Source organism: Polyodon spathula, chromosome 10 (genome assembly GCF_017654505.1).
Source record: "Polyodon spathula isolate WHYD16114869_AA chromosome 10, ASM1765450v1, whole genome shotgun sequence".
In the NCBI taxonomy this organism is placed as follows: Eukaryota; Metazoa; Chordata; class Actinopteri; order Acipenseriformes; family Polyodontidae; genus Polyodon; species Polyodon spathula.
The window spans coordinates 41,502,664-41,517,966 of record NC_054543.1 but is presented as its reverse complement, the minus strand read 5'-3'; the positions used below and the strand labels follow the sequence as shown (position 1 = coordinate 41,517,966).

The 15,303-nt window shown below is 34.9% G+C and overlaps 1 protein-coding gene across 7 annotated transcripts in view; it reads left to right on the top strand.

Annotated features, from left to right (window-relative positions):
* Positions 1–15,303, top strand: part of gtdc1 (glycosyltransferase-like domain containing 1) — a 95,194-nt gene that overhangs the window by 33,014 nt on the left and 46,877 nt on the right. For all 7 annotated transcript variants that reach the window (XM_041262129.1, XM_041262130.1, XM_041262125.1 and 4 more), the window contains one exon: positions 2,397–2,570. In XM_041262129.1, coding sequence (XP_041118063.1) covers positions 2,397–2,570 — 174 coding nt within the window. The remainder of the gene's footprint in view (positions 1–2,396; positions 2,571–15,303) is intronic.

Below are 15,303 nucleotides of genomic sequence, written 5' to 3'. Positions count from 1 at the left end.
GGGCACTGATACTGAAATAGTTAACATTTCAAAACTAATTGCAAGCTTCAGTGTTGTGGAATCAAGACACATTAAATGTATAACATGCATTAATACTTGTGCCTATTTGAAACCCCTGAGGATTTGAATCCTCTCAGAGTTTTAAAATTTAGACCAGTTGCAGAGTTGAAGACAGTTATTTAAATCCATACTTTTGATCTTTTTATGCCGTTATCTGTGTGTTTTTTTTTTTTTTTTTTTTTTTTTTTTTTTTCCGCTAATATTTAAGCATGTACTGGTGCTGATTCTACATCCTAAAGATCTGAATTCCTGCTTGTTATCCAGCAAGTCTCGAGGCCTTGCACATGCATAGCCAAGGGTTACTCTGTTGCTAATGAGGTGTACATATGCCTCATGGGGAAAGGGAGAACCCTGCCAGAAAGCACCTTAACTGGAGGGCATGTTCTGGTGCAGGAGTTGGCATTGACTGTGGTTAACTCAGCAGAAACCATAGTCCAGATCCTAACCAGTAAGTCACTGCAGCCACATGCCCTCCCCCCCAATTAATAGTTGTTTTCTTTTTAAATGAAATTCATTGTTGACCCTTTGTGCATTTTTTTTTTTTTTTTTAAATAAAAGCTGCTACACTCAGAAATGCAGTACAATACACTATTAGCTATGTAAGCATATGTGTATAGCAAATAGTTTGCTCAGCTTTTTAATATTGTTTACCCTGTGACTTGACTGTATTGGTGAAATTAAAACGTAATTAACTGCTGCTCTTATCTGTTACATTATTTGTTCATACACGGCTTAGCTGCACCTTCTGAGGGTCAAATATTGTAACAATGATTATTAAAACGAAAAAGTGCGATTTTTCTTCAGTTTGTCTTTGTCTCCTAAGGGAGGGCTCCTATACCTATAGTGGTGTGGTGTCATCTAGTGACAGTGATGTTCAAATTAATATACAACATTAAAAAGGACACTGCTGATTTCCTTTGGTGGGTTACATCAAATCATTAATTTGTGTTAGTTTTAATTTATTATCAAAACTGTGGAACCGGTATTGGTTTATCCTTTTGAAATAAAACATGTGTATAACATTAGAAAATAAATAAATGGCATTGCATGTGATAATTAATTACTCAGTGCACTGTAAGTTGCACATTTATAATAATTTATCAAAGACATCAAATACATTTGTGTATTTCTCTATAAGTACCCTTGACATTCAAAAACATTATTTGAAGTTATGTTGAGCAATAATAATCATAAACGGAAAATGTAAAATAATAATAATAATAAATAATAATAATAATAATAATAATAATACATTTATTTATTGAAGTATGCCTTACTGAAATTCAGAAATCACTTGTCACTTTGCTGTGATTTTGCATGAAAGAGCAGGAGGTTTAAATGGATTTATATAATGCATTGTAAACAGATATATAAGAATATATCTCTCATTTTAGTTTTGATGTACAACTCTGAATTTCCCTGAATGGTGACAGCGAAGCCAATGTGGTATCCATGCACATTCACATGTCTGTAGGATTTCAAACACTGTGCAAAACCAAACTGAAAGTAGCATGGTAGACATCACAAAAGAGTAGTAAAACACTAGTGATTACAAAACCTTTAAATGCTGCAGAAACTTCAACAAGAGTTTGTATTTGAAAATAAGTGCTTCAATTGTGTGTTTACTTAGTACTGTATTTCTTGCCACGTACAGCAATAAATAATAATCGTTCACTATTTGGTGAGGTATAATCTCATAACCATCTCTTTTTCCATGATAGCAGGGTAGAGAGTAGCAACAGCCTTACACCCCTGCTGTTTCTGTTACAGTCATTTCATGGAATTGGAATTAGTATTAGTCTGGTGGCTTATCGTTTACTAACGTCAGAATAAGTGCTGCAGACTTAATTTCCCAGAGATTCAAGTTCACCTACAGAGCCAGCAAGTTTCAAGGTCGTCACAGGTGAGGAGAGACTCACCTTATTTGCTGATGTTGGCAGTGGAGGATGCTGCGATGTTGGAGAGTATATTTTGGCAGACCTTGCTACTGTCTCCACTTGTATTGCTCAATCCTGATGAGTCACAGCCATTAGTGAAATGTTGTTGAAACTAACTTCCTTCCTTTCTTCCTTTTTATTTAGTAGTTTAGCCCATTCTTACAGGAATAAATGCAAAATAAAACTACAAATACACCAGTACATCACCACATGTATACGTATATACAGGAAGTAAATGGAATTGAAAGGTTTGCTTTTGAATAGCATATATTGGGATGCCTTGGTAACATTGCTTTTGAATGCTATATATTGGGATGCTGTTGTGATTTGGCTTTTGGTCTGATCCTTTTTTTTTTTTTTTTTAAATGCATCTGAATTACTTGTCTGTCACATTTTCAGTTTGGTGGCTGATGTGGTGGTGTTTAATTCTGCCTTCAACATGGAGTCCTTTCTCACATCCATTGGTACCTTCATGAAGCTCATCCCAGACTACAGGCCCAAAGATTTGGAAAAGATCATCAGACCCAAATGCCAAGTACTCTACTTTCCTATCAACTTCCCTAATGTCAAAAGGTTGGTTTTCGTCTTTCATTAGTACTGGTTATCTTGTTTCAGGAATAACCACAGATTGATTAAACAGTTTTCTTTCCCCCTTAATTCACCAAGCTTGTACATAGTTGAGGTACACAGACAACAAACAAATCTAAAACAGATTGTATAGGTTTTGAAGTCCTTTACTGCTATTTGATAATGGCTATTTTTTAACATGGATTATTATACATGGCTTCTATGGTATGCTTATGGATTTATTTGATAATCAGTTTGAATTCATATCTTTCCATATGTACTTGTTTGTATGAACTGTTTTACAATATATGAGAACATGCTATAGCCTACATTGATAGAATCCTTATTTCATTTGTGTCTGAAAAAATACAATTATTAGTTGGGCTAACAAGATCCTTTTTTTTCTGAGAGGTGAAATGCACCTAATAAATTTACAACATAAACCAAATCAACATCACTGTTTAATACAATGTACATTGGACAACCTTTTTATTCAGTAATTATGTTGCATTAACGGATTAAGATTTTTAATTTCAAAAATTGGATGAAATAACAGATTGGAGTAAAGAGCTTGGACACTAGGGTCCTAATAGAGTGAGTTTTTAGAACAAAGACACATTTATAAGACATTGCTTAATTTCAGTAAGTTGTATATTTGTAGATGGTCAGAAGTTGAGTGAGCATACTTCCTCATGTGAAAATTCACTTCAGGCTTACTGAACCATCACCCACTGTTAGAATAACTTTACAGTTATTGCTTGATTTCAGTAAGAAGCAGAACTGTGTGTACAGGAGAAGAAAATGCTATAAAAGAGCTGAGATTCATAATGCAAGCTTCTTGCCCAGAGTGTTTTTCAGCTCATTTTCAAATGGTAATTTGCCTTATCCAATGCAAACTCATAGAGTGTAAGTAAGTGATTATTTGCATGGCTGACAATCATTCAGCATGCCTGCGGTCTTTTATAAAATGCTGTAGTTTGTCCAGTCATTGAAAAAAAATGCTCAGGAAGACCAAAGGCAAAAATGTGAGGTGATTTTTAAATGTTTTTTGCTTTGAAGTATGTTGTTATTTGTCCCTTTCATTTGTTCAAAAAAAAAAAAAAAAAAAACCCAAAAACTATGTGCCTGGACAGCTCTGATCAGCCTCTAACTTTACAGCATTTATAGTTGGCAGTGGTGTTACAATATTTGAAGTTACATTATATTAACGAAACTGCAAAATAAGCAGCGGTATATTGTATTATTTTTGGAATATATGAACAAGCATGGGATAATACACTTTCAGTATGTTGCAGGGAGAGGGGGGTGTTCTTGTAAGAGAAAATCAACTTCAATTGCTAACTTTTTTAGACAACATTAAATATATGATAGGATTATAGAAAGTATTTATAGTGAAAAATCCCTATTCAATATAAATGCATCACTATATAAAAAAGGGGTTTACGTATAGGTTCACCAGTGCCTGAACAGAAACGGCTGTTTCATCTTCTAGAAGTAAAACTTAACACATTTTTCACACCAAGGCAGTCGTAGGCAAACATTTAACATACAAAGTTTCATACCTTAAATGGAGCTTCTTGTCATTTCTTGATATTTTGAATACTTTAAAACACTGCCAAGCTTACATTAGAAATACATATTGTCAGTTTCACAATTGATTAGTGGCTGTAAACAATAAGGTTGTGCTTTGAATCTAGTGCAGCTTTTCACAGGGCAGATATTATTATATTTGGTACAACTTTGAGAAAAGTGAATCTTCAAAAATCTAGCTACCGTTCTGGAAAACAGCAGTAAAATTATAGATTTTATCTGCCCCTTTGTTTCTTTTTATATTGTCTGCGATTGCCTCTCTGAATTGTTGTGTATATCCGTTCCTTTATGAAACCGTATACTGCAATATACATAATTATTCCACAAAAGATGAATAGCTAAAAATAATCTACATTGTTGTCCATTGGCATTTTTCAAAAATAATAGCAAAGTGGCGAAACTTAATGGTGCTAGAAAAAAAGTCATAGATTGGAAACTGGGGCAGTTCCAGCTGCTTAAACTTTATCATTAGTTTTCAGTGTACGCAGCAGTGCTCATGATGCATACTTGTTCTCCCTTTAAAACTAGCATTCTTTTTCTTCATTTTTCGAGAGGTTGTAGTTTCTGTGCAAACGGTTCTACAGCATGAATGAATTGCTGTACTCTCCGGCATAAAACTGATATGTAGAAAAACGTTGTTTTTTTTATCTCATTAAAAAGCAGTTTATATGAATAGAACAAACAATAGTTATTTGAAGGAAAATGGGAAAACATACAGAAGTCAAATATGTCTTAATTGTCAGAAGCATATTTTAGTCTTTCAGAAATGCTGTAAATATCCACTGATGGTTATACCTATTAGATGTATTTGAATGTTACATCAAAGAAACTAGCAGCAAAAAAAAACAAAAAAACAAAAAAAAACCAAAAACAAAACAACCAATGCTGTGAATACTAGAAAATGTATTATATTTTTAGTTTTGGCATGGTCGTTTATCAGTCAGTAGCTGAAACATTGACAAGTGGTAATTTAATAGGGAATGACCTGGGTTGGAAGCTTCAATGACAGACAGTGCAAACTCATTCATCACTTAGGAGACCGATGGTGACTGCTTTCTTTCCACAGTATCTCAGTGTACTTTTCAGGTCTAGGGTACGGCACAGAGGGAACTCAATATATATATATATATATATATATATATATATATATATATATATATATATATATATATATATATATATTATATATATATATATATATGTACACGCTTGTATTACATGTAACACTTTTGCGATATGCAGTGCAATCCATAGACTTGGATTTAACATCAGCACCACACAAAACATATTAATGAAAACACTATCTACTTTATTATACTGTATACATATAGTTGCAGGACGTTTGAGTAAATGCAGAATTCCATCTGTCTGGTTTGAATATAAAAATAAATACATGTAAATTTCATTTTTTTCTAGGAACTTTTAGTATTATGACCCCTGACTTTAAAAGCAGTTGAGGGAATTTGGAACTGCTGTGGTTTCTTAAATGCGAAAGGTGGTTTTAAGTGGTGAGTCCCTTTGCTTTGCGTATCAAATAAGTATAAAAAATGCTTTGTAGCATTAAAGATGTTAATGTTTAAATGTTGATTGTGGATTGTACTTTAAAGGGATATCCATTGTCAAGATAACATTTCTTAGTTAGTTGAAGGTAATCTGTATTATCAAATAGACTGACAAAAGGGTTTTGGTTACAACATATGGGATTGGTCTCATTTGACTGACTCTCTCTCTCTCTCTCTCTCTCTCTCTCTCTCTCTCTCTCTCTCTCTCTCTCTCTCTCTATATATATATATATATATATATATTGTAAGGTACCAGGGAGGGGGTTAAAATCCTTCCCTGCTAAAAACCTTGTTTGAATGCACATTTGGGTATTATGGGGTTTAATTGTGTAATTGTTTAATTGTTTAGTAATCCCCTGCACCTGATGGTAGTTGTAAATTAGAGCCAGGTGCAGGGTATTTAAGAGAGGCAGCCAGTCTGTTCAGGGCTGCTGTGTGTAGGGAGGCAGAAGGTGTGGTCTGCTTCCAAGCAGTCAAGGTAAAGTGCTGTGTTAAACCTTGTGAGTTGTGTTTGGGTTACAGGTAAACAGCTTAGCTGTCCTGGTTGAGTTAGGTTCCAGACTGTATAGTTAGTGCTCCAAGAAGGAGCTAGGTGTTTGTTTGTTTTGTTTAATTTATTTGATTGGTGTTTATTAAAAGTGCGCGTCAGCACTTAAATCAATTCCATTTCTGTGTCCTGGGTCTACTTTGAAAGGGGCAACGAACGTGAAAAGTGAAAGGATCGTTTACAATATATATATATATATATATATATATATATATATATATATATATATATATATATAATATATATAATATATATACAATATATATATTAGTGATTTTTTATCATAAAATAATATTGGACCGTTTTATTTTTTTTCATCACCATGGCAGCTGTCGATCTCTTGCTAGATTTTTTTTCTGTGTGAATACAAAGACAGACCAAGGTACTTTGTGCTTTCGATATACATGTTTTTTGTTAATAATTTAGTGATCCAAGAATCAAAAACTTGCAACAGTACTGGGCTTTCATTTCTGTTGTAAAGCGGTGTAAGATGATTTTTTTTTTTCTTTTTCTTTACAAAAAATAAATCTGAGGAGTGTTGGAAGTTTTTGTTACTTAAATTATGACCTTAGGGAAAGAACTTGAAATTGACGATCTACATCTATAAGCAATACAGAAGCCATTGAAAGTGAGGCCACAATAGCAAAATGTTAGGATACCCTTCACTTTTATAAGTGACCTAGTATGGCTGCCATATTGTGGTCATGAAGAACAAAAACTTTGACATGTTAGCTTCACATTCATATTCTGTGAATCTGTAGATCTAGTTCGAGTATAGGTATCATCCTATAAAAATGAACCTTCATGTGGTATTTATTTTACAAAGCTGTCACTGCCATACTGTCAAAGCATTATTATTATTATTATTATTATTATTTAGCAAACTCTTTTATCCAAAGTTACTAATAGAAGTGAAACAAAATATAACAATATCTAAGCTACAGGCAATACAAATATATGTGTGTGTGTGTGTGTATATAAAGGAAATTAAAAATAAAGGAAAATACAAAAAGATATAGAAATAGAAATATTTAAATAGAAATTTACAAATAAAAGGTTGAATAAGTAGGTTTTGAGAAAATGGTGGAAAGCAGTAAAAGACTGAACAGTCCTGAGGTTAAACGGTTGGTTCCACCACAGGGACAAAGGAAGAGAAGGAGTGAGCACAGGAGGAAGTAGACTGGAGAGAAGGCATAACAAGTCAGCCAGTAGAGTATAAACAGAGAGGGACTATAAGGACTGGAGACACAAATGATTGGAGATAGATAGGAAGGGGCAGTATGATGAATAGAGTGATAAGCAAGAGCAAGGTTCTCAAATTGAAAAAGAAAAAGAAAGAAGTGGCAGATGAAAAGACATATAAAATCAAATTAAAAATGATAAATATTTAAAATACACAACTAATAAAATAACATACCACGACACATAACAACACAGAAACACCCAAGAACAGCCGCAAAACAGCCAGTGTCCTTTCCCAATGTCCTTATACGACTGCCGCCCACGCTGCCACTCACACCTCTTTTTGCCACCTGTTACTACAGCCACAAAACAGCCCGAAACCTTTCTCGATGTCCTTACACGATTGCCGCACACGCTGCTCTTATATCTAAGGGCAGTACACATTTCCATGTTGAGGCCATGTGACTTTTTAAAAGTTTCTTTTTATTTATTTTTTCTGCATGAGAGAGCATTATAGGAGGCTGGGTGGTCCAGTTGTTAAAGAAACTGGCTTGTAACCAGAAGATCCACAGTTCAAGTCCCAGCTCAGCCACTGACTCATTGTGTGACCCTGAGCAAGTCACTTAACCTCCTTGTGCTCCGTCTTTGGGGTGTGACATTGTTGTAAGTGACTCTGCAGCTGATGCATAGTTCACACACCCTAGTCTCATATCTTGTAAAGCACTTTGTGATGGTGGTCCACTATGAAAGGCACTGTATAAAAATAAAGATTATTATCATACTTTTTTTAGGTTCATATAAAAATAGCACTTTTTGTTGCCTTTTATATATGTATATGTATTTGTTTATTTATCATTGGACAATAGACTTTTTTTTCATCCTAGGTTTATAGAATCTAAATGTGCAGATTAAAAAAAAAAAGTGGGCGTAAATGATCTGGCTATGCTCTGATTCCGATCCACTTTAACATATGCTTTTCAGCCTTGAACGACCTAAAACTCATTTTACAGGCACTTTGATTACTTACACATAGCAGCCATGCCGTGTGACTTAGTAGGGCACTTCATCCACTAATCAAAGAGACATGATTTAAGCGTATTTGCACAAAATAATGAAAACAGCTGTTACCTACCTTTTAAACCTATTCATTCACAAACAAACACTTATTACAATGTAATTCCTTTCTATCCCAAGCTGCCTTTAATGACACCACAGTTAATACTGAGAGAGACATTCTTCGTGTCTGATATTTGCAATGAATATGCAGACATCTCAAGCATCATTTTAATGTTTTAGATATCTCTCATGTGTACTTTGTTTAGATTTTTTTTTCTATGACTGATTTACTTTATTTTCTACCTTTAGTGTATTTCTTAGAGGGCTGCCTTTTATGTATTAAGGCTCTTTGAACCTTGCATTACTTTTTATAGACCAGCACTGAGCACTTGGGTTTACATTTTGGGGAATGAACACTGTATGTTTCTTTAATCCCCGGATTAATGTTATGAATCTAAATTTTTCTGTACATGTTTCTTGGTTTAGAGTTGTGAGGGGAAAATAGTAGCATCTCTGTATTGACAAAGTCAGGAACAAATGTTTCTTAGTATAAGATGTATGGGTCCCAGGCATTAGTGTGTCGGGGGTGGGGGTGGGGCTTGAGGAGACATTTTAGAAAATTAAGTTTGGGAGTCACAGGCACGGCAAAGCTATGTTCAAGACATACTGTAAACAGGGAGAAGAGTCTCGTCTCTTGACCAAGATTAAAGATAACATAGCCCCCGTACCATGCCACTGTAAATCCAACTCCCCAGTATTGTTGTTGAAGCTGACACCCTGGGATCCCTCAAGAAGCTGCTTGATGACATTCTGGGATCAATAATCATCTAACAACCAAACAAACAAGATGGGCCTAATAGCCTCCTTTCGTTTGTAACCTTTCTTATGTTCTTATGTTATAACATGTGCTTTCAAATTAGTGACTAAATAGCACTAACAATTATGATTATGAAATGAAATGCTAAACTCATCTGTAGCTGGTATTCAGAAGATGGCATCATAGATTGTATGTGATGTTTAATTGAAAAATAATGAGTGAGGTATTGATCTGTACCTTTTGGAAATACAGCGGCTCACATGAATAGATAAAACTGCCTAGACATAGTTTCTCTGTGCAATGAATGATTCAGGCATTGCTTGCATTAGCGATGATGAGAGTTCAGATAATGGCAGTTTCGGATCAGGTGCTAAAGACTACTGACAGATTGATTACGCTTTCTTGATGAAGTATGAGTAGAATGTTATTTTGATGCTTTTAGGTTCAACCCTAAATAACATTGATGGTTTAAGAGTATTATTATTATTATTATTATTATTATTATTATTATTATTATTACACAATGTACTTCAAAATGACCTTTTTTGTAATTTTTGTTTATCTTGCTTAATCAGCATTGGTTGTTTTCAGTGGCATTTTAAAGTCAAAATTGATTATTGTGCCATCTTTTGTTAAATAAGAAATTCAAATTTGACTGAATTTTGTAACCAGAGATTTAATATTTTTATGGCATTTTTTAATTATTTTTTTTTGATTAAGTGAACATTTTATGTTGTTCTGCATTTTTAAGCAGTGTATGCTCAAGGTAGAAGTTATAATACGCAATGTTTGACAGCAAGTGGCTATAAAAGTTAATGTCACATTAAGTATTTTTTTCAACAGAACTGTTTTTACTAGTACAAATGCAAAATGTTATTTTTGTGTGACTGTTGTAAAATAAATGCCTAAATTGTCACGCACACAATATAATACTAAGTTATTCATTGTATTCATTTTATGAAGTAATTGCAGCAAGTAAACAATACCTGTTCATTGTTGTCATAAATGCAAGTAAACAATATCTGTTTATTTTTTAACATCTAGAATAGAGGTGGCCAAACCACGGCATGCGAGCCGCACACATTCCTTTTACAGTGTCAAGTGAACCGAAAAAAGAATAATAAACAAAAACGAAAAGCGATAAAGTCAAAATAAACACAGTGTTTATTGTTTGTGTTCTCTGTATTCATTCGTGATAATCATTCTTCTCTCCAGTTCTCTTTCCTGTTTCTTTGACCCTGCATATTCACTCAAGGATATTTCATCACCTGTTGACTTTCGATACCGCTCGCTGGCGTATGTGTATTTCGAATTAAGTGCTTGTTCATTTTGTGGAGACAATGGCATTGAGCAAACTGTCCACGAGTAGTAAAACATAAGTATGAGGCTTTAAATCAGACTGGGAGAAAGAGTTTGCATTCACGAAAAACATACTGTAGCATGTACAAGGCGAGCAACCTCAAACATCACGAAAACACTTTTTTATCTAATAGTAATGTACTCCTGGATCAGCTTAAGGCAGATGCTGCTTTCTGAAAAGAAGCTGATTTAACGACTTAAGCGAGTTTTGTATGGCAAGCATGGAATATCACTCGTGGCAAATGTTGAATGAATCTGGAGTGTTGGGAGACTAAAGAATGCATGTTTAAATGTTATATCTAAAATTAACATTATATTTACAAATCTTATGACTCATCATGAGCAGGTACTGTAATCCCTTTCAAAATAAGTACAGTGCATTTGTCCTCCACAAAGCTCAACAACAGCAGCAGCCATACAAGAAAAAAAAAGCGCGTCTTTTTTTTTTTTTTTTTTTTTTTTTTTTAACCCAGTATTCAGATCTTCACGGGAAGAGCTTGTCAAAGAATGTTACAAAATTATATGTTTTTATGTGTTGTTTTCGGTGAAATCAGGTCAGTTATTGTATTTTGCTTCATAATAACTGAATATACATAATACATACAGTATAAACAGAAATAATGAAAATATCAGAAATATCCCTTGTTCTTATGTATTTTGTTGTCTTGCGGCTCTCCACCATATGGAAATGTTGGTATGCGGCTCTTTGGGTCAGGAAGTTTGGCCACCCTTGATCTAGAATTATAAAACAGTTTAAACGTAGACCATATGTCTTGTTCTAGTAGTTCACAATAGGTTACCTGCTCTATCTATTATTATCAGTATCCAGTCGGTTTTGATACTCATCAGCTATCGGTATCGGCCAAGAAAATCTGTATCTGCACACCCCTAATATAGACCTTGCACGGTGCACAAAAGAAGAATTGTGCAAGAAAAGTTACACAGGGTGCATCGTCTGTTATGAAAATAGTGATATTTAATGTATTATGATACAGTAATCTGTCACGTATCTGACTGCAGTGGGACCAGAGTGAGAGCGGATATAAAAAAAAAAGTCGGATGAATGAGTCCTGTTTTAAATACTATTATACAGAGCTGTAACAAATACTGTCTTCACACAATTCTTGTTTTGAGGTTCAGCTTTTATTAGGGAGCTCTCCTAAATCCCTTGTTTAGAAAGATCCAGGATGTTGATGCTTGTGACAGGGTAGTCGTCTGCCATGTGGGTGTGTGCATTCACTGCTGAGTGACAGGCAGGAGATCAAGGCGGAGGTTGACGTTGATACGCCCTGCAGCCCGCAGGCGAACAAGATTTATTATATATCAACACACTGAACAGCTCACGTGACACTACCAGCAATGGCATCACAGGGAGCACATAGAACACAGTGTACGAAAACTTTGGTAGGATCTACAAAATCTGAACTAGTCTTCTCTGTTCAATAATAAACTAACGTTGCTAAAGACGATGATCATGGTGGATATGAGACGGATTACTGTAGTTGGAAAAGAGCTTGTCACCGAACTATTGGATTACTTATAGTAGCTAAAACTAAGAATTACTGTTCTTTGGTCACTAAATTACTGTTACTTTTTAGCACTGCATTTCTGTAAGTCTGTTTCCTTCAAAGCTAGTTTCAGACTGCTGGAAATCAATGGAATTTTTGATTAGTGGAGGCTGGGGAGGCTTGTGATTATTACCAATAAAGGGAGTTAGATCAAATGATTTTTAACTTTGAAATTTGTGTTTAATCAAATTTAAGATAAAGTCATCTGTGAAATTGCCGTTGATTTATAAATAAGAAAATTGGTGGCATTCCTCCTAAGTATCAGTCGCTGGCACTGGGGCTGGATTTTATTGCTTAGTCAAACCTCCTCATTCAATTTTAAAATTGCCTATTGAATGAAATTCCCCCTGGACTTGCCAGACAGAACCATCAGTAATACCTTTCTGCAAGTAACTCTTTGTCCACTCAAGAACAGTAGAGCTAAATACTGCTTTACCAGATAACACAGTGTTGTATTAATTACTTAAAGATTTTACTAGGCATTATTATGCTTATTTCACCCATATGAGTCTGCTAAAGTCAACAATATTTAAGGGGGTCAGCATTACACTTTATTTTTGTCATCATATAATTTTTTCAGAATTACAAATTGAGATCTCACAGCGTGGGCCTGGATTAAATCTAAATCATAGCACCGACATAACAATCATGAAGTACATGCATTGTTTGTAAATTTATATTTAAAACCACAAAAATAATCATAATGAGGTCTGTGAATCATAAACAGGTCCAGCTGTAAACTACAACTTAAATGTGAGTATCTGTTAATTAACAAGGATGCACTGTATAGATATGGGTGCACCATATTAGATTAGTCTGTCCTAAAACGTTTGGTTTCCATACACACCATATTATGTATATAAAAAAAAATGTATAACAAATAATGTATAATAGCTTGGAGATGCTGAGGCATATACAAACTATTGGTAAACAGGTATTGTGGCCATTCATTGCACTCTGTTTACAGTGCTGTTGCACTGCAGCCATACCTGAATACAGTTGGCTTTAATGCATAATTTCTTTCCTGAAGGGACGGATATTAAGACCACAGTCCACCGATCCATTGGATAAGGAACTGGTTTAAAGAGCAGGGCTGTGCATTTGTTTTATGTGATCTAGAACTCGGTAAAACCATGTTGATTTTTTTTTTGTTTGTTTTAATTTTAACTCATTCTTGATATGTCATTTAATTATTTCTTTAATTTTTGTTTAATCTTTTTGCAAACACAATGATTCCTTGTGCTTCTTCAGATGGTTAGCCTGCATTCCATCTTTCCAGCTGCTTTGTGTTAAAGTTTTGTAGAGTGTAGGAGAATAGTGACACAAGCATTAATACTTGATATTACACAACCACAGTGTCACTGTGAAACATGGATCTCAGTTACATATATCTGCAGTTTGTAGAGCTCTCAAACATGCTTCTTGACTTTATTAACTTACAGGGGACTCAATGAACAACATGTTTATTCATTTATCTTCTAGACATCCCACATCTAAGATGTAAAAATATCCCCATCAGGTGATTTTGTTATTTATTTTTGAAATTTAGAAATTTATAATCCCAGCATGCCCGATAAATTGCCTTCAGGGCCAGACTGAGATTCATGTGCATTGTGTACGGTAAGTATGTGTGGGCCAGCTGCCTGGCTCCTGAGGTTAGAAGTGACTTGAGGTTTTGTAGGTGACTTGAGCTCTATCTCTATTTTGTTCTTCAAAGTAATTTTACACTATAAAAGACAGATGGCTTAAATGATATGAACGGGTTTATGTACATTTATGGCTTTGGAATTACTCATCTGCAAAGATGTTACATGTAGAGACCTTGAAAGGATTACAGCTAGTGCATGGCTATTTGCACCATAGCTCTTATCTTGTGTGTGTGTGTTTTTCTCTGTATGGCTAAAAAAAAGAAAAGAGTTAGCAAACGTAAAACCTACTGTGGACCAAAGCTAATTGGACGGTGTCATTTATGGAGCCTACTGCAAGGTTAACAATTAGGCTTACATTGGTGATGTTGGAGGGATCACTGCAAGATGTACAGTGACTGAGCATATACAGAACTGAACATAGATACAAGAACAGTAAGATTAATTGTACATTACTGGAGTGGTCATGTCCAGTTATTGCATGGAAAATGTAGGCATCTTTGCAACAGTTTATTTTAAGCTTTTTTTGAAATGTTGCTTTAATAAAAAAAAAATTAAAAAATGTCATTACACATTACAGTACACGTAGCGGTACTGTAGAATGCATAGATGTGGTGTCTTTATTAACAAACACTCCTTTGTTACTGTAAATAGCAATGTAGTGTTGATTGCATTTAAGGAGTACTGCACATTTAACATATAGGGGGTTATTTTCAATGGAAAGCCGCTGGAGGATCGCATTGTTTCGACCGGTTTTTTCCTCGGCACCCCAGTATTTTTTAAAGCTGCGGAAAACACGACGAGACTTTATCCACTAGTTTGGTTCATTAGTTATTCTGACGGTTTCATTTGGTGGAATAAGTAATGATCTAAGAATCTCTGTCTATTTTCTAAAGTGGTGGATAATGGAAACTTCCAGCAGTTAGCTTTCCGACTGCTTCAGCGCGGTCAATACGACTATCCGCCATTATAAAACAGAGTGACAGCATGTCAGACCGGATCTCCCTGGCATTCAACATGGACCCTATGTTAGAAGCAGCTGTGTGTGTGTGTGTGTCTGTTTGTGTGTATTACGATCCCAAGATGAAAGACAATCCCGTTGCAATGAACACAATTCTCTTTACCTCAAGCTGACCTGGAGAAGATCCGACCATCCCTTCATGTCAAAGTGAGACTAATTCAAACTAGTCTCACTTTGACACAAAGGTGTGGTAACATCTTGTTCTGGTATTTGTTCTTATTCAGGTCGGTTTTGGTAAAGTAAATTGTCTGCACAAGACGAATAAGATGCCAGTGAACTGTCCTCGAGGCGATGGGGTTGATCCCGATGAGGTCATATTTCAGCTTGGAATCAAGGGAAGTAAGTTAGGAAGTATTATTAACACCGATAAAACCGCTTAAATACTCATTAC